Source organism: Balaenoptera musculus, chromosome X (assembly GCF_009873245.2).
Source record: "Balaenoptera musculus isolate JJ_BM4_2016_0621 chromosome X, mBalMus1.pri.v3, whole genome shotgun sequence".
Lineage (NCBI taxonomy): Eukaryota > Metazoa > Chordata > Mammalia > Artiodactyla > Balaenopteridae > Balaenoptera > Balaenoptera musculus.
The window spans coordinates 31,381,651-31,409,081 of NC_045806.1; the positions used below are offsets into that span (position 1 = coordinate 31,381,651).

At 34.0% G+C, this 27,431-nt stretch overlaps 1 protein-coding gene across 1 annotated transcript in view; it reads left to right on the forward strand.

Moving 5' to 3' along the window:
• The window catches only part of CFAP47 (cilia and flagella associated protein 47), a 489,567-nt gene that overhangs the window by 164,793 nt on the left and 297,343 nt on the right, over nt 1–27,431 (forward strand). The window contains 3 exon segments of the mRNA XM_036839258.1: nt 1,422–1,546; nt 2,704–2,932; nt 13,492–13,713. Of these exon segments, the coding sequence (XP_036695153.1) occupies nt 1,422–1,546; nt 2,704–2,932; nt 13,492–13,713 (576 nt within the window).

Genomic DNA, 27,431 nt, shown 5'->3' on the forward strand with positions numbered 1-27,431 from the left:
ACAGATTAAGAAACTGAGTCATAGAGAGGATGAGCACATTGCCCCAGGGAATTCTAACCAAATTTGTGAGATCTCAGAGCGTACATACGTAGCTAATGTGCTCTAGAGTATGATATGTTCAATAAAGCTGAAACCTTAAAACATACTAAGTATATCCAAAAGTAAAGAAGTATGATTTACTTGTTATACTTAATATGCTAATTAAAAAACTATCATACCGATTTTAGTTGCAGGGTACAGATGTGGGTTTGTACCCCATTAGGAACTTTTTGTCATTTGATGGTGAGTTGAAAAGGTACTGCCTAATGCAGTATGATTATGTCAAAACGAATCATTCTGTCATTGAATTTCCTAAGGCTCACTTCTATGAAGTCTGTAGTGGCTTAGCATTCTGGAGATAAGCATACTTACTGGGTAAAGGTTCACTGGCAAATTCTGAATGACTTTGTACTGAAAGAGTGGAAGAAACTTAGTATATACCAGCTTATTTATATGTGTTGTTGCCTATAAAGTAATCGTCAAAACAAACACATGAGCTCAGAACCCTTGGTTTCATTTTATGGATCAAAACAGACGTTTCAGAGAACTTGTATAATGTACCCTTGGTTTAATAGCTCAGGAGTTGTGGTGCCAAGCTTTCAAATTAGATCTTTTTAACTGCACAGGCCATGCTTCTCCGACAGAATAACATGAATATGTGTGTGTGTTCATATATATACATACACACATATATGTACACACATATGCAGATAGATAGATAGATAGATAGGTTGATAAGTAGATAGGTAGATAGATAGATATCTGGCCGTCGGTTACATCTTCTTCCTTTTCTTGGTCAGCATTGCCTGTGGTTGGGTTTGGATTACCATGCTGGCAAACTCTACTGTATGCACAGCGGCTCTAACTGGAATAGAGATCAAAAGCTGTACAAAACGATATCAGCTCATAACCAAGCAGTGCTTTCATTTTCAGAAAATCAACTAGGAAGAAATTACTTTTGTTAGTGACACTCTTCTTATATTCGATTTTAAGCACTATATATAATAATTCTAAAAATTTGGGTGTATAAACATTTTAAAAACTTTACATATCTTTGTTCATGCTAAAGTTGAACATTGTTCATTCTCCAATAACTTTGAAATACCATAATTGCCTTATTAATAAAGTTCATTCAATTCAGAAAACCATATCACCCATTATTTTATTTTTTCTTATTTGACATCTTACTTCATGTGTAATGGGCACTTAGACATTTTTCTTTTATTTGGTACTGTGTACAAATAATAATGTTTGTATATATATACACACATATTTCCTATATATATTTATATATTTGAAATTATGAAATTCAGGTTCAGTAACTTGGTAGTGAATTCACAAATGTTTGTTTGACCTACTATGATCCAATGTGTCGTTTGTAGAAAAGGATGCCAGTTCTGTGAAGGCCGGAGCAAGGTTTTGCTTGCCAATCGAGAAGCTGGATTACCCTCTCCTGCTCCTAGTAAATTTAGTGGTGCTGAGCCTGAAAAGGGAAGATTATTTGTTGGTATGTGGCAAATATATAGTGTACCACCCAAACCCAATCCAAAACATTATCTGTTTAATATTATTTGATTCACAACTTAGACTTTTTCAGATAATAAGAAATCCATGAAGAAAACTGAATTTGTCATTAGTTTTGAGTGGGTCATCTGCTTTGGGAGCTCTTTCCAATGATTTAGAGCAGAGATTCTCTAATGTTTTTGGTTCATGATGTGCTTAGTATCTTAGTACTTTTCTGTTAGGCCAAAAGATGTACCAAGCAGTTCCATTTATTAAATTGTTTGGTAGAAAAACCTAAGAGTAGAATCAATAGTTTATATGATATCCAACAGATGTTGTAGTGGTATTTAACTAAAATGTTAAATATCTGGCAGAGCCCCTGTGAATTTGCTGTGACCCTCTGTACACAATTCGGGAACTGCTGAACTAGGGGTTTGTCTCCTAATTATCTAGCTGGATCCAATGTTGCTTATCTTAGAAAGAGATGCATGCAGATAAATATGTGAATTTGATATTATTATTTGTAATTAACTATTCAAATATTCCTTTCTCTATTGAAAATTTTGAAAATTTTCCTTTTTAATGAATGGACCAAACCAAATTAAATATTGAGAGGTTTTGAAATGAGTGTGTGCTTGTACCATTACACAACCAGATATTTACCAAAAAAAACAACAATAAAATCATTTTATATTCTTGAAAATTTCTCTAGTTCAAACATGTTTTGTTTTACTGAAGTGCTTCATTTGGATAGAATGTCATTTTGAATCTGAAACCAATATTTTGTTTTTATAAGTTTTTCAGCTAAAGTTTAATTCTGTCTAATAAGTAAAACTGAAGAATTGTCTAAATATTTTACATATGTAATACTAAATGAAAGTTTCCATTTTAGAGAATGTTTTCACATACCATTATGGCAAGATGAAAATTTAATGGTTTTCTTTATTGAAATTCATCTCTTTTTAAAGTATTTCTGTTGGGGATTTGAAAATAAATGTCTTCTTTATGTTAAGGTACAGTAAATTGACTCAGAGTTTCTTTGAGAACGTAGAATAATTTGTAAAATGAGCTCTGTTTGTCTACTTACAGATAGCACTAGCTGACAGACTATTTTACTCTGTGGTCAAGTAACCCTTCTTCATAAACAAATTTGAATTTTAGGAATGGAAATAATACCTGAAAGGTTGAACTCAGGAAAAAGTGAAATGTCAAAGAAAAGCAACAGATCTATGGAAAAGGAGGTGAAAGACGAGCAGTTCTTTTCTCCTGAAGAAGGTACAAAGACATATGACTTCTTTCAGAAGGTTGTAAATGCAGCTCAGACCTGGTTCAGTCTCTTCGGCTGGCCTGAAGGACCCCATTCTCTTTCTATTCCAGAGACTATAAGAAGGTGACAGCTATATGTTTCTTTAAATCCCTTGTCTTGTATCATATAATAAGATATCTATTTATTGGGGTTGTTTGAAGTAAAATACAATTGTTAATTTATTCTAAACTGATAAATTATGAGGAGGCTGTTAAGAAAAGCAAAAGGATGCAAACAGAAATTCTTGAGTATGCGTGTACTTTTTAATTTCTTCTGAACATCCAGTGGTTTTAGGCAAGCACTGAAAGTCTCTGAACCTCGCTTTCCTCATCTGTGAAATGAGAATGGATGAACTATGGGTAGGAAATCCTTTTAAACTTAAAAAACTTAGTAACCCCACGTTTCTATATAAATGAAATTCAGCTGTCTATCAAGAGTATCATCAGGTAGTCAGTAAATTGTGTTAGTGAAGAGGGAAGACGCAATTTCTTTGATCCTATCTCCAGTTTGACAGTATCTTTAGCTAACTCTTTCATGTGTTGTTTTATTACTCAGAATGTCTAAAATAGTTAACTGCATTGGTCATATCAAGTCACTTTATTATGTTTTTAATTTTAACAGGAATTTAGGCACCTCCATTTTTATAACTTTACTGGTGTAGTGGTTCTTAGAGCTTTCCTACCTCCTTTTTCATCACTGGGGTAACTTGCTGGCACCATAGGGGCAAGTACTAATCTATGTAACTAGAAGGGCTGTATTAGAATTTTTGCATCTATACTCAGGAGCAAGCTAGGTTATTCTAAGTCTATAGTTTTCCTATAAGTTATCTTTTTCAGTTTTTTAAGTAAGACAATATCAGCTTCATAGAATGAGTTAGATAATATTTTCATCTTTGCCTACGCTGAGGGAAAATTAATACAGCAGATACACTGAATATTTACAGACTTAATCATAAATCATCTGACTCCAGGGAATTTTTTAGAGAAGTTACTCTCTTATAACTTTTCATTTTCTGTTTTGGTGTTTTTTTCTACTGAAAAGTGTATCTATTTTTAGTATATTTTAATGGTTTATTTTCATTTTCAGAGAAATCATTGATTGGGCATTTACAATTCATTATTTAACAGTTGTGACTAGTAGTATTATGGTTTATATGTTTAAAGTCTCTTCATTTATAATTTTAATTTTATTTTTTCTTGATTTAGATATTTTACTTTTATGTCTCATAATGAATAAGTTCTTTGATTTATTCATCTCTGTGTTTTCTAAATAATGCTGGTTTTTTTTCTTTATGATTTACTTTTCCTTTAAACTTGAATGGTATGCTTAATTATTTTCAGGTCTATAAATTTATCTCTATTCCACTTTGGATGGATTCCAGATTTTTTGCTATTAAGCATTCTCATTTTTGTTGTTTTTTATAGAGCTTGTGATTTTAACTTTCATTTTCTATATTTTTTTCCAAATTATTGATTGCTAATTTGTTGTATAATATGTTATTGTCTTCATGCATCATTATTTATTTGCCGATTCTCACTAATTGTTGGGCGTTTACTTATGTTATTTTGTTTTGTATTTTCTTAAAAACAATGCCAAGATTGAACATACCTGTTTATAAATGGTAGCAGATATTTCTAGATGTTACATAGGAAGGTTCTCAGAGGTGAGATCACTCGATCAAATAATATAAGCTTTTAAAAATCTCTTATATTTTCAGATGATTTTCTAGTAAGTGTTCTGTTGTATATCCCTACTAATGAATCACATTGTGGGTCTGGTTGTTTCCTGATGGAATTGAGAACTTTGCTGTTTTGATACATGAGAAACAGCCCATGCATACAGCCTGGGGAAAGGCAGTTCTGGAGGAGTAGGAGGGCCTCTCTAGCCCTGGGAAGGAAGCTGCCCACAACCAAAAAACTTGGAATTGTTACTTTGTCCAAGTAACAGTGTTATTCAGTGGTAATTCTTTATTTGGAATCTTTGGATCATGGACTCCAGGCTAAGAAGATATTTTTTCAAGATCATGTAATGTTGCCAATATTTGAGCCCCCTCCTCAATGTCTCCTACATTACCCCGTCAGCTAGATCATTCAGTGTTTCTAATGAGAAGTCTGATGTCGTATTTTGTGAGTACCATGTTCATTCTCTCAAACTTATTTTATGGTTTCCATTTTTTTCTGCTAATCTCCTATTCTGCAACTTATTGAAATAAAATCTGAGTGTGCGAACATTTTATATCATTCAATCTGCTTGGCATTTAGTAAGCCCTTTCACTTAGAAAACTCATCTTTTAACTGTTTTTCCCTACCTCATTTTCTGCTATTTCCTTCCCTTTGTTTTCTCTATTTTCTCCGTTCTCTCTTTCTTAATCTCCTCTTGGAATGATGGTGAACCTGCATGACTAATCTATATCACTCTCAGTTATGTCTTATGTTTTTCATCTTTTTCTATATTTTGCTTTCTTATACTTACAGATCTCCTTCACTTCCTCTTCCAGTCTTCATTAAAATTTTAAAATTGATATTGATAGTTTTGTTTTTTTAAGAACTCGGTGTTATACTTTAATTATTTCTTCCCTCCTTCCCACCCTCCTTCTTTCCCTCCCTCCTTCCTTCTGTCTTTTTCTTTCATAATATCATCCTATTTTTATGTTATGGATGCATGCCTTCTCAAATACCTCTTCCATATCTAGTACTTCTATTAATCATCACGATACTGTACCCCAGGTCACTTCCTCCCTCTGTCTCTGCCAACTCTAAGGTTGGAGCCTCTCTTCTGTTCCTCTAGGAAAAATGGCTTCCTTTTGCCCTGTAGCCTACCTACTGCTGTGCAGTCCATCATTTTGATTTATTCCTCAATACAATTCTATCCATTCTCTGTCTTCCAGATATTCTTCAAAGTTTCTAGTACACTAATGGTCCTTTTCCCAATGTCAATGTTGTTGTAGGTTTATTCCCTTTCTCCAGTCTTTCTGATATTTCTGAGAAGATAAAGGATATATGTTCATTTTGTTGTCCTGAACAGGAAATTGCCCTTCCTCCTCATAGTTTTGTATACTTCTCTTCCAGTTATCTTCTTATAGTCCTAACTTAATGACTCATCATTTCTGTCACTGCTTTCATTATTGAGGTCTAATAATCCATGCTCTACTGAACTTGCTTTGCAATATCTCTCTTACCTTATTCCTTTGAAAATAATTTAGTGATATTTTATTAAAAATAATGATTAATATATACTAGACTGTTACTATAAACATGGCATTATTGTATGTATCTTGTGGGTATTTAATTCATTTACTCTTTATAACTACCTTTATAGGTACTATAACGTGAGGTAGGTACTATTATTATCCCTATTTTACTGATGAGAAACTGAGGCAGAGAGAGAATAAATAACTTTCCCAAGGTCATTCAGCTGATGAATAGCAGAGCTAGGATTTGAACCCAAGCATTCTTCTCCCAGAGCTAGTACTTTTAGGCATCGTGCCACTTGCCAGTTACTGGGGGATCAGATTAAGAATTAGGAAACTTTAACACTTGAAAGACGTGAACTCCACTACTTGGCATTTTCATCTTTGGCTTTAGGCTGGACACTCTAAGTGCCTATGGTTATGTATATCAGTTCAAGGAGAAAAAGAATACAGTAGTCTGGAACTGAGGATAGTTATGTAATCCTAATGTTTACGGGTTAAATTGAGGATTTCAGACCAAGTGAAGCTTAAAGTCCTGGGAAAGCCATGAATTCTAGTGAAGTCATGCATGTTCACAGGCAAAGTGGAATTGCCAGGCCTTCTGTGCAATAACCCCCGGCTGGAGGGTCATCCACTGCAAGCAGCATTACCTGGAAAACGAATTCATTGTGAATTGCGGTGTGAATGTCAAAAAGTTTCTGTTTTCTTTCCAACATTATTGAACATTTTCGAACACACATGTTTGAACACACCTTTTTTGAACCTGAAGATAAGGTTGTTAGAAATGCTGCTTTATTGATGTTATCTCAGGTAATTTCACTCTTTATAATAACAGTTTGCAGCAGCAAGGCAATATATTGCCATTTCATTTGTTGATTTGAGAGCGATTTAGGTGGATTAGCAGAAGCCAAAGGAATTATTTGAGGAAATTACCTATTTATTGATTAATTATTAGTCTGTTTTCACTTCTTAGAGGCTCTCAGATATTATTTTCAGCCCTTCCCCAAATCAACAAAAGATGGAAATAACTATAGAAAATTGAGAGACCACAAAATTTATGTTTCAGAAATCATCAGTCGACTAACTTTAAGTTGGATGAATTATGGGAATTAACGTTTTCTCCAGACACCACAGGTCACAGTATCATTTAAATTGTACTGGAAATCCCAGTTCATCTGGAAGGAGTGATTGTTGTACATTTCAGTGCTAGTACAAGCTTCTGCCCCAGTATGTGTTTCCCTGAAGCTGTCACACACTAAGAGCACGTATAGGAATGCCAGTCAGGAAGCTTAGGAGGAAGAATTCAAATTGTTCCAAAGCTAGGCATTCCCTATCATAAGGTCTCATTTAGTATATAGAATCTCACAGAAAATCAAATTAATCAGTGGAATGTTCTACAATTCATAACAAAAGCATGAAAAATAAGGAAAATATTTTCTCTATGCCTCCATTTCTTCATTTGTACAAAGGAGATAATGATGATACCTACCTTATAGTGTTGTGATATTTAAAAGAGGTAATGCCTTTAAATCATATAAAAACAGAGCTTAGGACCTAGTAAGTGTTCAATAAATGTTAGCTATTATTATTAAATGTAATTAAAATTACGTTAATCCTGTTACGTATTTCTGATTTCATTCATCATATTCACCAATTCTTCTTCTATTTAACAGTGGAAGGTAAATTTAAAGCTTATTGTTTCCAAGCACTTACCCAAGTGATATTTCATTAATAATATTTCTCCTTCCCTTGCAGGATCTTTCCCCAGCTTGATTTAGGAACTTTTGACATATAAAAAATAGATGTGTATGTGTGTATATGTATATATATATATATATATATATATATATATACACACACACACATACAGATACACACGTACATATGGCATGTTTTTGTCTTTGTGACTTTGAGCTGCTGGCAAGCTCATTGATAAACTTAATAATGTAAATGTAAAGCATAACCTCCATTTCTGGGCAGTCTGCCTATTCATATTGCCAACAGGGTCCAACATAGTCACAATATTGTGTCTTTAGATTGAAACAATGTGTTAAAATGAAAGTGGTTATAATAACTGATTAGAATTGAGTTCCTTGAGTTTTTTTCACTTCTCCACATTACTATAACAATAATGAACATTTTACAATTCTTATTTTCGGAATAGTTTTCCTTCTTTAACCATTTTACCACTTGCTTGCTGGTGATAGTGGCAGTAGAGGGTGGTTTCTTTACCGGGAAAGATAGATCATAAGTACACTGAGCTTTGAGGTGTGCATAGTTTCAAGTCTCCAAAGCAGGGGGACTCTCATAATTGAAAATGAAACTTGAAATCATTAATATCTTAATACTAAAGAGGAAAAGGAATGTGGTTAAAAATTATCAAGTTATCAAGTAATATAAAGTTCACATTTGTGGGATATGCATACATGTAGATAATAAAGAAAAGACTGTGTAAGTTTTACATCATAATTTGTTCTCCCAATGGGCAATTTAGTTATTGACTAACAGTGTAACCTTTTTCTCTAACAAACCTCTGGACACTAAGTTAAACTAGCTAATTTCAGTCAATCTTCATGATGTGCTAAAGGAACTTTGAAGACCCAAGCTGTTTCGTCTTGACTTTTAAAATCTTGACAGAAAACACAAAGAGAAGGGTTCACAGCTAAGTGCAACCCCTCAATTTACTCCTAGAGCAAACCTCTGTGCAGGCATCACTTTGCCAGCACCCCAGGAGCCTCTTGTGACCCTCACAACACTACCAAATCTCTACAACTGAAAGGAAACTACTAGCCTGACTTTTATGGTAATCATATCCTTGCTTTTTTTTTTTTTTTTTTTTTTTTAAGTTTTATCACCTAAGCATAGATCTGTAAACTCCAGAGTTTAATATTTTTGCTTGAATTTTAATAGTTTTTATCACCATGTGACATACATGTATAGCTAACACTTACACCAAAAAAATAGAACATTGCTTGTATCTCCTAATCACCCCCACCTCCTGCATCCACTTTCACCTCTAAAGGAGGCAAACATTATCCTGAATTCTAACACTAAATATTAGTTTTGTCTGCTTTGAACTTTATATAGGAAGAATCATACAGTTTACATTTTTTGCGTGTGTCAGGGTTCTTTTGCTCAATATTATGTTTATGCGGTTCATATATATATATTTGCATTTAGGAGAAATTTATTTTTAATGCTGTACACTAGGCCATTGTATGAATATTCTACAGTTTATTCATTCTCCCATTGATAGGCATTTTGCCACCTCCCATATTTTTCTATTATGAATATTGCTACCATGAAAATGTTAGTATAGGGGCTTCCCTGGTGGCGCAGTGGTTAAGAATCCACCTGCCAATGCAGGAGACATGGGTTCAAGCCCTAGTCCGGGAAGATCCCACATGCTGTGGAGCAACTAAGCAGGTGTGCCACAACTACTGAGCCTGCACTCTGGAGCCTGTGCTCCGCAACAAGAGAAGCTCAAGCACCACAATGAAGAGTAGCCCCCTCTCGGTACAACTAGAGAAAGCCCGTGTGCAGCAACGAAGACCCAATGCAGCCAAAAATAAATATATATAAAAAAAAGAAAATGTTAGTATATGTCTTTTTGTACACATATTTCTGAAAGACATATATATAAGGGTAAAATTGCTGAATCATAAGATAAAAATATCACTTTTAGGGGGTACTTACAAAAAATTTTACAAGGTGGCTGTACCAATTTCTACTCCCACAGATCACAAATGACAGTTCCAGTTGCTCTATATCTTAGGAAATATTTAATATTGTCAATCTTTTCAATATTAGCTCCTTCTGGTGGGTGTGATTTGAATTCATATTACTGGTATTGATATTAAGAAAAATTTTACCTGTTCTTGGTCATTTAGAAATACTTTATCATAAAGAGTCTGTTCATGATTTTTCCCCATTAAAAATAAATTAGATTCCCTTTTTCTTATTTGTAGGAATTTTATGCATTTTGTAAAATTTCAAACACATCTGCAAATAATCCCTCTTTTTTTCTTTTTCAGTTCTTATATCTTTGATTTATTTTTCTTGCATTATTGCATTGGCTATGATCGCCAGTTAAATATTGAATAATAGGCATCTTCCTCTTAATCTCAATCTTAGTGAGAAAAACCTTTAACACCATTAAGTATGACGTTTACTCTGTGATTTCTATAGAAACACTTTATCTGTTTATTAAGTTTATTTCTAGTAGCTATGAGTTTTCAAATGAAAACATTTAATTTTTAAACTATAGATTTTCTTCTAAAGTTGTCTTTACTATCTGAATTGCGTATTTTTATATGTAATATGTTATTTCCATTCCATTCATATTTTTTTCTAATTTCCATTGTGATTTATTTTACAAAGGTTATTTAGAAGCTTACATTTGGTGATTTTGTTGTTGATATTCAGCATAATTTCACTGAGGTCAGAAACGATCCCCTTTGAAATTTTTAGGCATTTGTTTATTGGCCACCATTTATTTAGATTTTATAAACATTTCAACTTGAAAATATTGTGTATTTTATAGTTATTGAAAGCTGTTTTCCATGTACACATGGTACACGTTTGCTTATTATACTCTTTAAATGATATATGTGCTTACTGATTTTTAAGTTATCAATTACTGGGATAAATTTGTTAGTCTTCCTTTGTGTATTTGACTACTTCTTTTTCATTCAGTCAATTTTGCTTTATATATTTTGAAGCTGTTACCTTGTACATTCAAATGTGCAGTTGTAATACCTTTGTGGTGCATTGCCCATGGAATTTCTTTATACTTAGTAATGCTTTGTGCCTTAAATTCTAACCTGTCTTTTACTAATATAGGCACATTACTTCTGGTTAATATTTACATAGGATTTTTTGAATCTTTTACATAAATCTTTATTTCCTGTGTTTTTGGTTATATCTCTTTTTATACCCTATATTTAGCTTGTTTCATATTATTCTTTCAATCTTTTTCTTTTAATTTGAGTTTATGGTTTATATAAATTTAATATAAATACTGTAAATTTAGATTTAAATCTATGATGTTTTTAAGTTCTACTTTTCTGTCTGCTCTGTGTTCCCTTTCTCTCCTTTTTTGCCTTCTCTTGGATTGATGAAAATTCTCTCCTTATTTCATGATTTATCCTCTACTAGCTTAGAAGTTAAGTACACTTCTCTTATTCTTTTAACAATTACTTTATATATTACAGCATACATTCTTAATTTATTAAATTATTGTCGAATTAATAATTTTTTCCTCTTCCCTGATGTTACAAGGACTTACAATATTTTTAATTTTATTTTCTTCCCTCCAACATACACTATTGTTGTGTACTATAATTATATATATATATATATATATATATAAAATATCTGGAGTATATATATATACCCCAGATATTATTATTTAATCAGTCAATATTTGCCCATATATTTACCAATTTAATTTTTCTTCATTCTTTTTGTATCTTTGATCTTCCAAATAAGATGATTTTCTTCCTCTTGAATAATTATCTTTATATCTTTTCATTAAGGTCATATGGTAACAAATTCTGTATTTTGTTTCTGAAAATAGCTGTATTTTTTTCACCTTTATTCTAATTGTATAGTTTTGTTTGGTATAGGATTCGAGGTTGGCAGTTATTTTCTTTAAGCATATTTAAAATATATAATTTTTTTCCTGTATTCTACTGTTTGTGTTAAGAAGTAATCTGAAATTCTAATTTTTACTGCTTTCAAGGTGTTTTCTTTTTGGGAGGAGGGGATCACTTTTAAGAGTTTCTTTTTATATTTGGTTTTCAACAGCTTTACTCTGACGTGCCTAGGTAACTTTTCTTTGTAGTTATTCTTATTGGGGTTCATAGTGATTCTTTCATCTGTGGTTTGATTTTTTTATTGTCAGTTTTGGAAAGTTCTCACTCTGTATCTTTTCAAATTATATGACTGCTCCATTCTTTTGGGCTCCTCTTCTTTGCTCACTCTTCTGTATTTCCCATCCTTTTGTCCCTCTATATTGCAGTATGGATACTTGCCTATGGCCTGCATTTCAGTGCATTACTTTGCTCTTCACTTGACTTAATCTGCTGTTAAACTCATCCATTGCTCTCTTAATTTTACTGACTGGATTTGTTTATTTGAAAATTTTCCATTTAGTCATTTGTTATATAATTTATAGCTCAGTGGCAAAATTCTCAATTTTAAACATAGTCCGTGCACTTAATTTAAAATCTGTGTCTTACAACTATAATAAATGGAGCCCCTGTGTGTCTGTTTATAGTGTTTATTGCTTCTTTCCATTTGCACTCATCTTATTGCTTTTTTTTTTCCTTTTACTTGGTCATTGGTTATGTTTTAATTCTGTTTAGACCATTTATCTTCTTCATAATTTTTTGTAGAACTATTTTAAAGCCTATGATGGTGCTAATTTTCTCCATGAAATATTTGGTTGATTTGTTGGTAACTTCAGGATATACTAGGTTTATTATGTACATTACTTTTCAGGAGGTTGAGGAAAGAAAGGTCAAGTTACTTCCATAAAGTCATAGAGTAAGTGGCAGAGCAAGGGTTGGAGGAATGGTAGTCAAACCCTTACTTGTACTTTTTCTTGTATATGCTATACAGACCTACTAGCTACTAAACTGGAGAACTGCCATTCACAATGGCCCCTTGGGCACTTTTTATTTGTCAGTCTAAGCGAGTGATGCATTTGTGACTCTCATTGCTAGCAAACAAATAAGCAGTGTAGTATTAGATATTTGATAAACTGTAGGCAGCAAGAATTAGTTGGAATTTTTTGCTCCATTTAAAAATTAACATGCATCACAACTTGGTATGGGAGATATCAGGAAATAGAGATTATATTGTGTTATTTAAAAAACAGAAAAATATGTGGAAACAATAGATTTCTGGACTTTATCTTTAAAATGAGAATCTCCACTCATGCAGCCAGTGTGCAGCATGTGCCCTTCTGACTATTAAAGTATAAATATTGAGAAAATATATATAAATTTGTATATATTGATATATGTATGATGAACGTTTGAAATCTTTCTTGGAAATTATTATAGGCATTATTATCTCCAATTTATAGTGTACAAAATTGAGTTCATTAAGTTTAAATAAACTCATTATACTCACACAGTTGGTAGGTAATGAGTCCAGAATTTAACCCTTATTCTGTTTTTCCAAAGCACTTAACATTTTCTAATCACAATCCAATCTTTTGGACTTGACAGTAGCAACATTAGATAATGATGTGTGCTTAAAACAAGATAATGGAAAGCTCTGAGGTTATAAAAAAAAATCTAATTTTTACTAACAAATAGGTAAATGAAGTGAATTTTGTAGTTTCTTCTTTGATTTTAAATAGAATTTTATTTAGTCATTGAGAATAGTTTTTTTTCCTATAACATTGTGAGACGTTTACAATTTTAAAATTGTTTTCCCATAGGAATGTGTATAAAATACAATTCTACTCATCAGCTCCATCACCCAAAAAATTTTTCAGACAGAGTGACTTTTCCAAGTGTAATAAGACCATTTATGATGTGATGCTCCACTTGAGTGGAAAAATGCCACCTGGAATTACTTCAAGTCAGTCTTTACCTGTGGATTACACTGAAAGGGTGATTCAACTTCATTTGCAACATTCTTCACTTCGTGACTTTCTCAGGTAAGAGCATGGATGTACTAATTTAAAAATGTAACTGTGGCATGGATGGATAGATAAGTAAGTAGATGGGTGGGTAGATAGATAGACAGGCTTTGATATTATTTGTCTTTTTATAAAATATTTACTAAGTTTCTACAATATACATAACCCTGTAATACGTACCTTAGAGAAATAATAGAAAATAAGCATTTTATGACCTATTGAATTTATAATCTAAGGCAGTCATTCCCAAACTTTATCATGCATCCAAATCATTGTGATGGTGTGTTAAACAGGTACGGGTTCTTCCTCACAGAGAATATGATGCTAATTTGCATTTATAATAAGTTTGCAGTGATACTGATACTTGTGGTCCATGAACTCATTTTGAGAACCTTCAGGTAAGACAAATATAGAAATCTATTGAGTTAAAAAAGGGATGAAACCAATAAATTTATTCCTCAGATTACTGTTAATATAATCTCAAGTCCTGGATACTGTGAACTTTTAGTCTGCATATTAAAGTGTTTTAATATTCAAATAATAAGCATATGAAATTTTCCAAAAATGGTTGATAGAAAATACTGGAAAAATACTTGTCGTCATAATGTCTGTGTTCCTCTGCAGACATTAAGTGGCAATTGACCAAGAAATGGGAAAATAATGTTCATTAAAAGAGTCAGGGGAAAGGAACTTCTCTAGGCAGGAAACACAAGAGAAGGAAAAAACCTACAAGGAGAAACCCAAAACAATTAAGAAAATGGTAATAGGAACATACATATCGAGAATTACCTCAAATGTAAATGGAATAAATGCTCCAACCAAAAGACATAGACTGGCTGAATGGATACAAAAAGAAGACCCGTATATATGCTGTCTACAAGAGACCCACTCCAGACCTAGGGACACATACAGACTGAAAGTGAGGGGATGGAGAAAGATATTCCATGCAAATGGAAATCAAAAGAAAGCTGAAGTAGCAATTCTCATATCAGACAAAATAGACTTTAAAATAAAGACTATTACAAGAGACAGAGAAGGATACTACATAATGATCAAGGGATCAATCCAAGAAGAAGATAGAGCAATTGTAAATATTTATGCACCCAACATAGGAGAACTTCAATACATAAGGCAAATGCTAACAGCCATAAAAAGGGAAATTGACAGTGACACAATCATAGTAGGGGGCTTTAACACCCCACTTTCACCAATGGACAGATCATCCAAAATGAAAATAAATAAGGAAACACAAGCTTTAAATGACACATTAACCAAGATGGACTTAATTGATATTTATAGGAGATTCCATCCAAAAATAATAGAATACATTTTCTTCTCAAGTAGTCATGGAACATTCTCCAGGATAGATCATATCTTGGGTCACAAATCAAGGCTTGGTAAATTTAAAAAAATTGAAATCGTATCAAGTATCTTTTCTGACCACAACACTATGACACTAGATATCAATTACAGGAAAACAACTGTAAAAAACACAAACACATGGAGGTTAGACAATATGCTACTAAATAACCAAGAGATCACTGCAGAAATCAAAAAATACCTAGAAACAAATGACAATGAAAACACGACAACCCAAAACCTGTGGGATGCAGCAAAAGCAGTTCTAAGAGGGAAGTTTATAGCAATACAATCGTACCTGAAGAAACAAGAAACATCTCAAATAAACAACCTAACCTTACAGCTAAAGCAATTAGAGAAAGAAGAACAACAACAACAACAAAAAAACCCAAAGTTAGCAGAAGGAAAGAAATCATAAAGATCAGTTCAGAAATAAATGAAAAAGAAATGAAGGAAACGATAGCAAAGATCAATAAAACTAAAAGCTGGTTCTTTGAGAAGATAAACAAAATTGATAAACCATTAGTCAGGCTCATCAAGAAAAAAGGGAGAAGACTCAAATCAACAGAATTAGAAATGAAAACAGAGAAGTAATAACTGACACTGCAGAAATACAAAGGATCATGAGAGATTACTACAAGCAACTATATGCCAGTAAAATGGACAACCTGGAAGAAATGAACAAAGTCTTAGAAAAGCACAATGTTCCGAGACAGAAGCACGAAGAAATAGAAAATAAAAACAGACCAATCACAAGCACTGTAATTGAAACTGTGATTAAAAATCTTCCAACAAACAAAAGCCCAGGACCAGATGGCTTCACAGGCAAATTCTATCAAACATTTAGAGAAGAGCTAACACCTATCCTTCTCAAAGACTTCCAAAATATAGCAGAGGGAGAAACACTCCCAAACTCATTCTATGAGGCCACCATCACCCTGATACCAAAACCAAAGATGTCACAAAAAAAAAGAAAACTACAGACCAATATCACTGATGAACATAGATGCAAAAATCCTCAACAAAATACTAGCAAACAGAATCCAACATCACATTAAAAGGATCATACACCATAATCAAGTGGGGTTTATCCCAGGAATGCAAGGATTCTTCAATATATGAAAATCAGTCAAGGTGATACATCATATTAACAAATTGAAGGATAAAAACCATATGATAATCTCAATAGATGCAGAAAAAACTTTCAACAAAATTCAACACCCATTTGTGATAAAAACTCTCCAGAAAGTAGGCATAGAGGGAACTTACCTCAACATAATAAAGGCCATATATAACAAACCCACAGCCAACATCGTTCTCAGTGGTGAAAAACTGAAACCATTTCCTCTAAAATCAGGAGCAAGACAAGGATGCTCACTCTCACCACTATTATGCAACATAGTTTTGGAAGTTTTAGCCACAGCGATCAGAGAAGAAAAAGAAATAAAAGGAATCCAAATGGGAAAAGAAGAAGTAAAGCTGTCACTGTTTGCAGATGACATGATACTATACATAGAATATCCTAAGGATGCTACCAGAAAACTACCAGAGCTAATCAGTGAATTTGGTAAAGTAGCAGGATACAAAATTAATGTACAGAAATCTCTTTCATTCCTATGCACTAATGATGAAAATCTGAAAGAGAAATTAAGGAAACACTCCCATTTACCATTGCAACCAAAAGAATAATATACCTAGGAATAAACCTACCTAAGGGGACAAAAGACCTTTATGCAGAAAACTATAAGACACTGATGAAAGAAATTTAAGATGATACAAATAGATGGAGAGATATACCATTTTCTTGGATTGGAAGAATCAACACTGTGAAAATGACTCTACTACCCAAAGCAATCTACAGATTCAATGCAATCCCTATCAAACTACCACTGGCATATTTCACCGAACTAGAACAAAAAAATTCACAATTTGTATGGAAACACGAAAGACCCCAAATAGCCAAAGCAATCTTGAGAACGAAAAAGGGAGCTGGAGGAAAAAGTGAACCCTCTTGCACTGTTGGTGGGAATGTAAATTGATGCAGCCACTATGGAGAACAGTATGGAGGTTCCTTAAAAAACTAAAAATAGAACTACCATATGATGCAGCAATCCCACTACTGGGCATGTACCCTGAGAGAACCATAATTCAAAAAGAGTAATGTACCACAATATTCATTGCAGCACTATTTACAATAGCCAGGACATGGAAACAACCTAAGTGTCCATCAACAGATGAATGGATAAAGAAGATGTGGCACATATATACAATGGAATAATACTCAGCCATAAAAAGAAACGAAATTGAGTTATTTGTCATGAGGTGGATGGACCTAGAGTCTGTCATATAGAGTGAAGTAAGTCAGAAAGAGAAAAACAAATACTGTATGCTAACACATATATATGGAATCTAAAAAAATAAGTAAATAAATAAATGGTTCTGATGAACCTAGGGGCAGGACAGGAATAAAGACGCAGACGTAGAGAATGGACTTGAGGACATGGTGAGGGGCAAGGGTAAGCTGGGACGAAGTGAGAGTGGCATGGACTTATATACACTACCAAATGTAAAATAGATAGCTAGTGGGAAGCAGCCGCATAGCACAGGGAGATCAGCTCAGTGCTTTGTGACCACCTAGAGGGGTGGGATAGGGAGGGAGGGAGGGAGACAGAAGAGGGAGGGAATATGGGGATATATGTGTACATATAGCTGATTCACTTTGTTATACAGCAGAAACTAACACACCATTGTAAAGCAATTATACTCCAATAAAGGTGTTAAAAAACTTTTTTTAAATAAAAGTTTTGTTCATATTAAAAAAAAAGTGTCAGGGGAGTGTTGGTAAACTTATACCACTTCCTCTGCCTACATTTGCAGTATCCTTGTCCACTGGAACTCTCCACATCCATAGGCAGCCTTATTACTCCATCATCCATGCTCCTGTACCACTAAATAGCATTTGTTACTTATAGTTATTTATGTAATGTGGTTAATATATTTTGAAATATCATATTTTTATGTTTCTTTTCATGTGGAATTTACTCCATAGTTGGCCAGAGGTGTTCAGCTCCTTTAGCAGGAATGGGGATGAAGGGTAAGAAGAGGGCACTTATAGCAGGAATGCAAATCAAAGTTTCGATGTTCATTTTTTTTTTTTTTAATTTCCGGATCAGAATTTTTCTGTCCCTAGCAATACTGTGGTCTTAAAAATTAGACATGGTACTGAACAAAATATTTTTTCTTTGTGTCTTAGGCTCTCACTGTCATGTCAATAGCCAAAACTGGCTTAAGTTTCTTGTGGTTGGAAGGGATATAGGAGTTTCAAAGTCACTGAAGGTGACTGAGTTAAGACCCAGGCAATCTTTTATGGAGCCTGACTACATGAGAGGGACTCCATTGAATAGGTAGAAGAGTAGGAGATGGCTGGCTCTGCAGCCACAGCATTAATGAAAAATATATGACAACTGGGAAGTGGCTGAGTCAGTTATGAGACCCTCTTGGTCCTGGGTGGGACTAAGAGGAGAGACTCAAGATCCCTATCTCAGGCCTCAGTAGCAGATGGCAACCTGTCAGTAGGCTCCAGGTAGAGAGGGGGCATTGCCAAAGAGACTGAGGATCCAGAAAAGTAGTGACAGATGCATGTACAGACACAAGAGCCCGTCTCCCCTACCTCATGAAAGCCCACTGCAGGGCTGATCCATGTTCTGAGAGGCCTTACACAATTTGGAGATCCCTTCTTTATAAAATAATATCAAATTCTAAATACAAAAATTACATACATATCTTTAGAAGAGGCTCATGAAAGTGAGGAAACCTGAAGTTGAAGCTTTGTTTAGTAGAAAATAAATCTACCTCTTCCCAGATGCCATCTTGTTGGGGGGACGGGAAGGTCTGAAATTTTGACTATTTATCCCAAAGAACAGAGTTATTGTAAAGAGACTGTTCAGGTTAGAAGAGACTAAGATATGTGAAGATCCAAGTCTACATTTCCCCCTGTTCCTCTACAACCAGTCTGGGTGGGAGAATGAGGAAGATTCTGTGAAGGAAAACAGCACAACTGTGTATAACTATGTAAATTATTTTAAATACCACTGACTTATTCATGAGTCTGTGTACCCCACTAATTATTAAGCATGCTGAGGACGGGAAGCACATCTCATTCATCTGGCATCTCTAACACCCAGGGTCATTGATAACGTGGAATGTGGCCAGTGTTCATTAAACATTTATTTATTAACATTGTCACTCACAGAGCTTTAGTTTTTGAGCTTATGTGGTGAAAGAAATAAAACTTTGAAATTGGATCTCAGGATAGTCATAAAACAGGAAAATTTTGTGAAATATAAAAATTAGGTGTAAAAGAAGAAAAGGTAAAGGCTTTGCATTCTAGGAGAGATTCCAGTGAGAGAGGGTCAAGTTGGAGAAAGGTGGGGTATGTACTATGAATGTCATACATTGAACATTATGTATAATATTAAACTATAGAGTCTTAAAAATAACTTTAAGTCATTTATTCCATAATACCTATATTAGTTTGCTAGAACAACCATAACAAAACACCACAGACTGGCAGCCTTAAACAACAGAAATTTATTTTCTCACAGTTCTGGAGGCTGGAAGTGCAAGATCAAGGTGTCTGCAGATTGGTTCTCTTCTGAGGCCTCTGGCTTGGCTTGCAGATGGCCGCCTTCTCTCTGTGTCCTTACATGGTCTTTCTTATGTGTGCACACCCCCCTGGCGTCTCTCTGTGTGTCTAAACTCCATCTTCTTATAAGGACACCAGTCAGATTGGATTAGGGCTTCATTTTACCTTAATCACCTCTTTAAAGGCCTTAACTCCAAATACAGTTACATTCTGGAATACTGAGGGTTAGGTTTTTAACATATGACTTTTGGAGGTACATATTTCAGATCATAACAATGCCATGTGTCTTCTATTATTAAAAATATATATAAATTGGGTGTTATATTTTACAATAAATTTTATATTGCTGTATTTGAAATAATATGCTTAATGTTTCCTGTCTTTTGTGCCTGTTATAGAATGAATTGTGTCTCCCTAGAATTCACTTGTTGAAGCCCTAACCCCCATTATGACTGTATTTGGAGATAGGACCTTTAGGATGTAATTATGGTTAAAGATGTCATAAGGGTGGGACCCTAAGCTATCTTCTTAGGAAGAGAGGTCTCACCAGAAACTGAATTGGCTGGCACCTTGCTTGTTCTTGGACTTCTTGCCTCCAAAACTGTGAGAAAATAAATTTCTGTTGTTTAAGTTACCCAGCCTATGGTATTCTGTTATGACAGCCTGAGCAGACTAATACAGTACCTAACATCCTTTGATATAATTTCATTTGTTTATAACCAGTAATCATTTTTATGATGTGATTTTCATTGAAAAATAAACTTTTTTGATTTGTATTTTCCATAATATAAAACTCAAAATAGAAGCAGAATATAAACATCATGTACCCTTCATTGAAACTGTAAAGTAGGATATCACATAAAATAAGACTACTATAACTGTTACTTTCTAATTCCATTGATTTTTTTTTAACTTCAGTTAACATTTTACTGTATTTCCTTCAAGTCAATTTTATGCATATTTATTTCTTAGTTGAGATTCCCTTCTAAACATATTTTAATCCTGTTTTTTTAACTTAACATAAACATTTCCCTGTTTTGTTAAAAACTCTTCACAAACATCACTTTTAATTACAAAGAGATACCATTGTTTATGGAACCATTCCCATTCTGTTGGACTCATTGATTTTTAAACAAATTGTTCATACACCAAAATAAATATACTTAGAAAAACTAACCCTCTTCCCTTTATAAGTATTGGGTTGGCCGAAAAGTTCATTTGGTTAATGAATACGTTGTTCAATAAAGTTCTTGGTGAAAATGAAAAATGTCTATTTTTACTTAAAACCGAACAAACTTTTTGGCCAGCCCAATAAATTTAATTCCATTTATGATTTCACTTCTTTTATCTTTAAAAACTTTATATCCTTCTTACTTTTGCATGACCATTATAGTATCTTATTTAATGGAGTTTCATCTAAGAATGGAAATATTTCAAAGCAACAGCATAAGAAGTGATTCTGGAACAGTGCAGTGAAGTGGGTTAAAGAGCATGACTTTTGAATCAAACAGATGCAGGCTTAAATTCTAGCTCTTTTGTACTTTTGTGACTTTGTACAAAGTACTTAACCTGTTTAAGCTCCAATTTCAATATCTGTAAAATTGACAATGACAATTCTTAAACTTCTTTGGTTGATAAAAAGTATTAGAAATAAAAAAATGTGTATTACGTGATGCATAGTAGATTATTATTATTTAAATAAATTATGATCTATGGCTTTCATATGCCAAAATGTTTTCTTAAATTATTCCAGTGTGATAACCATTAGTGACATACTGAAAACTGACTCTTGTGATATTATTTCAGGAAATAGAATATTTTAAAAATCTATTCTATTAGAAATAAATGTTTTGTTGTTATAAGAATGCCAGAAAACCAGTATTTGTCAAGTGTGTCTTTTATTTTTATTTTTAAAAAATTTTGTTGAAGAGGGTGGGATGAATGGGGAGATTGGGATTGACATATATACTCTTGATACTATGTATAAAATAGATAACTAATGAGAACCTACAGCACCAGGAAATCTACTCAGTGCTCTGTGATGACCTAAATTGGAAGGAAATCCAAAAACGAGGGGATGTATGTATACGTATAGCTGATTCACTTTGCTGTACAGCGTAAACTAACACAATATTGTAAAGCAACTATACTCCAATACAAATTAAAAATAATAAATAAACTGGAAATGAACCCAAAGATCATCTATTCAACCCCACTCACTTTTCACATAAGGAAAAGACTGTATTCTTCTTTAGAAAATAAGATCTTAATAGAAGTTAATGGCATTTTACATACATATTTAACAAGTTTCTAAGCAATTACTCTAGACAGAATTCAATTTGGTGTTTTTTTAACATTACTTTTTCATATGAAAGTTATTATTTTCTAAAAAAAATTTTTACTGAAGTATAGTTGATTTACAATGTTGCATTACTCTCTGTTGTACAGCAAAGTGACTCAGTTGTATACATATATATGTATATATATATGTATATACTTCTTCATATTCTTTTCCATTATGGCTTATCACAGGATATTGAATATAGTTCCCTGTGCTATACAGTAGGACCTTGTTGTTTATCCATCCTGTATATAATAGTTTACATCTACTAATCCCAAAGTCCCAATCCTTCCCTCCCCCACCCCCATCCCTCTTGGCAACCACAAGTCTGTTCTCTATGTCTGTGAGTCTGTTCCTGTTTTGTAGATATGTTCATTTGTGTTGTATTTTATTTATTTTTTAATAAATTTATTTATTTACTTATTTATTTATTTTTGGCTGCCTTGGGTCTTCGTTGCTGCCTGCGGGCTTTCTCTAGTTGTGGCGAGCGGGGGCTACTCTTTGTTGCGGTGCACGGGCTTCTCATTGCGGTGGCTTCTCTTGTTGCAGAGCACGGGCTCTAGGTGCACAAGCTTCAGTAATTGTGGCTTGCAGGCTCTAGAGTGCAGGCTCAGTAGTTGTGGCACACAGGCTTAGTTGCTCCATGGCATGTGGGATCTTCCCGGACCAGGGCTTGAACCCATGTCCCCTGCATTGGTAGGCAGATTCTTAACCACTGTGCCACCAGGGAAGCCCTGTATCTTATTTTAGATTCCACATATAAGTGATATCATATCGTATTTGTCTTTCTCTTTCTGACTTACTTCACTTAGCATGATAATCTCTAGTTCCGTCCATGCTGCTGCAAATGGCATTATTTCATTCTTTTTAATGGCTGAGTAATATTCCATTGTATATATATCCCACATCTTGTTTATCCATTCATCCTTCAGTGGACATTTAGATTGTTTCCATGTCTTGGCTATTGTAAGTAGTGCCGCAATGGACATTGGGATGCGTGTATCTTTTCAAATTATAGTTTTGTCTGGGTATATGCCCAGGAGTGGGATTGCTGGATCATATGGCAACTTTATTTTTAGTTTTTTGAGGAACCTCCATACTGGAGGTTTTCATAGTGGCTGCACCAATTTACATTCCCACCAACAGTGTAGTAGGGTTCCCTTTTCTCCACACCCTCTCTAGCAATTATTATTTGTAGACTTTTTAATGATAGCCATTCTGACTGGTGTGAGGTGGTACCTCATTGTAGTTTTGATTTGCATTTCTGTAATAATTAGCGATGGTGAGCATCTTTTCATGTGCCTGTTATCCATCTGTATGTCTTCTTTGGAGAATTGTCTATTTAGGTCTTCTGCCCATTTTTTGATCGGGTTGTTTTTTTTTTTGTTATTCAATTGTGTGAAATGTTTGTGTATTTTGGAAATTAAGCCCTGTGGGTTGCATCATTTGCAAATATTTTCTCCCAGTCTGTAGGTTGTTGTGTTTTCATTAGATAAAATGGGAATTTTATTTAAATTTTTATGAGTTTAAAATAGAAAGCACATGACTTTTAATTTTACCACTTCCTACGCTTGGTCCTTGATGATTCATGCAATAAATTAAATGCTCTAATTCAATAAGGCAAAAATTCTAATGCTCTTCTTGTTTAGAAAGTTCGTTGTGCTTTTAAAATCTAATGGAGTATTAACTGTGAACAAAAGAAGGAAGTTTCGTTACTTAAATAAATCCTTATTGTTTGTGCATTATAAAAATCAGTTTTCTGATAGCATCATTAAACTCTATGGTACTTGTGATCGTCATGTTATTCTTGGAGCATTATTATTGTCACAGCTCCCAGTAGTGTTAACATTAACATGGGTGGTTTCTGTTTTGACATTTTATGGTATGAGGATGCAGGTATGGAAGAATGATTTTGGAATTAAAGCCAAGCTATTCAAATTTATTGCTCTTTTATCAGCAAATACATGCCTATCAGGATATGTTGGCTGTGATAAAATTCTTCAACATTTAGAAAGTGACAGTATGGTTAATAAAATTGGGTTGTTAATCCAAGATATGTGTGTATGTTTCATTATGGAAATAAATGTATTAAAGTTCAAAATAATCATAAATGTTATTAGCTTTCCCATTTAAATTTGATGTCAGTGAGTGAGGAGTTCTGTACAAGTGAAATTATATGTTTTACACAGTAAACAAGAAAGTATAATTTTGCAGATTAAGTTTAGAATTTAATAACTCATTTCAATTAATTTTCTTCTACTCTGTAAACTCAGAAGAAGGTTCAAATAGAAAACCTAGCATAAATGTAATCAAATGTAAAATGTAATCAAATCAATTATGAGTCAACTCTATAAAACTACTAACCACACATAAAATCTATTGACAAAACATAATTGTAAATATTGTCTTATTGTTTGATGAAGTTAGGCCTTGAGATATATTCAGAATGAAAAGAATGAAACAAGTCTCATGTAGAGGAGGAAAACTAATTATTCCTTTACCCTTCTAAGTTCTTGGCTGAACCCCAAGAATAAAAGATTAACAGGAGGAAAAAAACCATACTCAATTACCTATGTAAGTAGTATGGTAGCCTCAGAAAGATATGACTCAGAAGGCAGCCAGAGGATTGAGGTTTATGTGCAGTCCTGACCTAAGGTGTATAGGGGTCTAAGGCTTCAAAGGGTGGCAGGGGGGTAGAATTTACTGGAAGGTGAGAGGAGGCAATGTTTGGTAAAGAAAGATTGCCCTGCCAGATAAGTCTCCTGTGTGGAAAAGTTATCTGTAGTAACTTAAAGGGGAGGCAGGCCCCCTTTCTAATGTAAATTTGCTTTATAAATGTAGATTTCCCTTACAAATGGATAACTTCTACTGTTTTCAAAGCTTCTCCTGTCTCTGCAGTTTCTCCAAATAATTGGTATGCCAAAGAGGCATATTTTAGGGTGGCTTATTCTGCTACCCCTCACTTCAAAGCAGCCTCTGTGAAGTGCTGTTAAAGAACAAAATTCAGCTGAGTAAATTTTAAAGATCTTCCTGGCTTTCAGCAATTCATCAGTCAGCATTCAATCTAGCAGATAGAAAGGAGCTCTGAAGAGGTATAAGAGGCAAGAGATTTTTATAGGCAGAAGGGGGCAAGAACAGGAAGTTGAACTGAGGCAGTGAGAGGGAACAGAATATGTCACCCCCAAATGTCCCCCTTTGGCGTGGGGATTGTTTTGAGCTAATGGCAATTGAGAACCAGCAGACTCATGAAAAGCATTTTATCTCTCCCTTAACTGCTTAAAAGAATTTAGATAGGGGGCCTGTCCCAGGAAGAGAGATATTACTAGCAACAACTTTTTACATCAGAAAGACTTATTTTCATGGCATGGCAAACATTTGTTTACCAAACACTTGTACTTCCCATCTTCCCGTGAATTTTCTTCCTCCTCTTTGAAGCCCCAGATCCCTACCCCCTTCTCCTAAGCTCAGCATAGTATGTAAACCTCAACTGCCTGACTACTTTTGAATCTTCATGTCTTTGTGGGGCTCCCATAGGTACGTAATTAAATTTGTTTTTTTCCCCTGTTAATCTGTCTTATGTCAATTTTATTATTCGACCAGCCAACGAATTTAGAAGGGAAGAAAGGAAAAGTTTTCTGCCCCTACAGCAAAAAAAGCAGATTGGTTATTCCAAGCTTACTTTACTTTAGGGAATGGCAGGTGTCTGTCAGGCAGATAACGTAAGTAGTGCTGATCAAGCGATTCCTGATTGACTGGTTGAAGATTCCATTTCTGGGAGAGCCAAAACTGTAAGAAGTCTTGATTTGGTGAAGTGGGGCTTAGTATAAGCAGCTCCATTTTGGGCCTGTTGTCTTGTCTTTAACAATGCAAAAATGCATTCTTTGGCCTCAATTTGCTACTGAGGGCCTACTCTCTGCTGAGCACTATGGAATACTCAAATGAATACTGTGTGGTCTCCCTCTTCAGGAAACTCTCAGTTTAGTGGTTCCCTGATAGTTTTCCTTAGGCTGTCAGTTGCATTTGATAGAAGCAACTATTTCCTCTTGAGATCCTGTCTTAGCTTTGCATGCAAAGAAGTATTCCAGTTTCTTCATAAGGCTCTGAGCTGTTTGTTTTACCTCTAGGATTTCAAGTTAATGGACATCATCTCATTGAATTCTTACATAGACTTTAGTGTGGCTACTTCTGCTAAGGAGTGGTGTACCATTAAAATTAGATTTTATTTAAACCTATAGTAATTCCAGTGTAATGAAGATACACAGGAATAATGCAAATGCAGACGGGAAATGCGTCAAAATCAAAGAGAAGGAATGATGTTTGTTTTCCAAACAAAGGAGCTTTATGTATGCAACATGATTTCTTCCACTAGCTTTGACTGGCCCAGGGCCACAGCAAACTTAACAACTCTGGAACCATGCTGTCTGCTCCCACTCCCACAAACATGGCCTTCCTCTTCTCATTCATCTGTGCTATCTTTAAGGTTTGAGCTTTCAGAGTCATCTTTCTGCTTTTTCTTTTTCCCACTTTTCACTAGTTACAGGACTGCAAACTGCTGAGGGTGTTTATAGAGTTAAGTACTAGATCTGGCATTCTCTGTTAAATGCTTATGGTAAATTCTCTGTTAAATGCTTACGGTAAGTGGCCTTCTCTGCGCACTCAATGAGTTAGCCCTAAACACCCAAATCCCCACTGAAAAACACTCCTGCCAGATTTGTATTAGATGGCTATAGAGTGATTCTGGTGGTAGTGGACATGCATATGAAGACTTCGGATAAAAACATTTCAAGAAATATGACAGTGAAAAAATATATTTTAAAATATAAATTATATACATGTATATGCTATTACATGTATATAATAATATAAATAGATATTTGCTGCTTCAGATACTATAAATTTATATAATCAAAGAGGCCACAATTTTTGGATGTTCTCTGGAAAAATAGGCAATGGATTATATTACACTGGAGTTTTCTATATTCAGGCATACGTGGTGATAGGCATTCCATGAACATAGGGTGATTAATGATCTATCTAATAGATGTTCTATTGTGTTCAAACTTTTTGCAGGTATTTTTCAGTTTTATAATATTATAACAACAATAAATGGTCTTGACAGTAGGGTCCAAGTCATATAACTGTCTGTGTCCCATTAACATGTAAAGGTAGATGTGTATGGTTATAGGCACTTAGTAAGTTCTTTCTCATTATTAATCCTCCAAAGGAAACATCATATGCACATTTCATTGTTAAGGAAAGTTTTAAATTAATTGTATAAATTTTAAATTTGAAAATTAAAATTCAATACATATATAAACTATGACATTGAAATAATTTTATCGAAGTTCAAATGCAAGTAATAGATCGATCATATTATGCTATAATAATGTG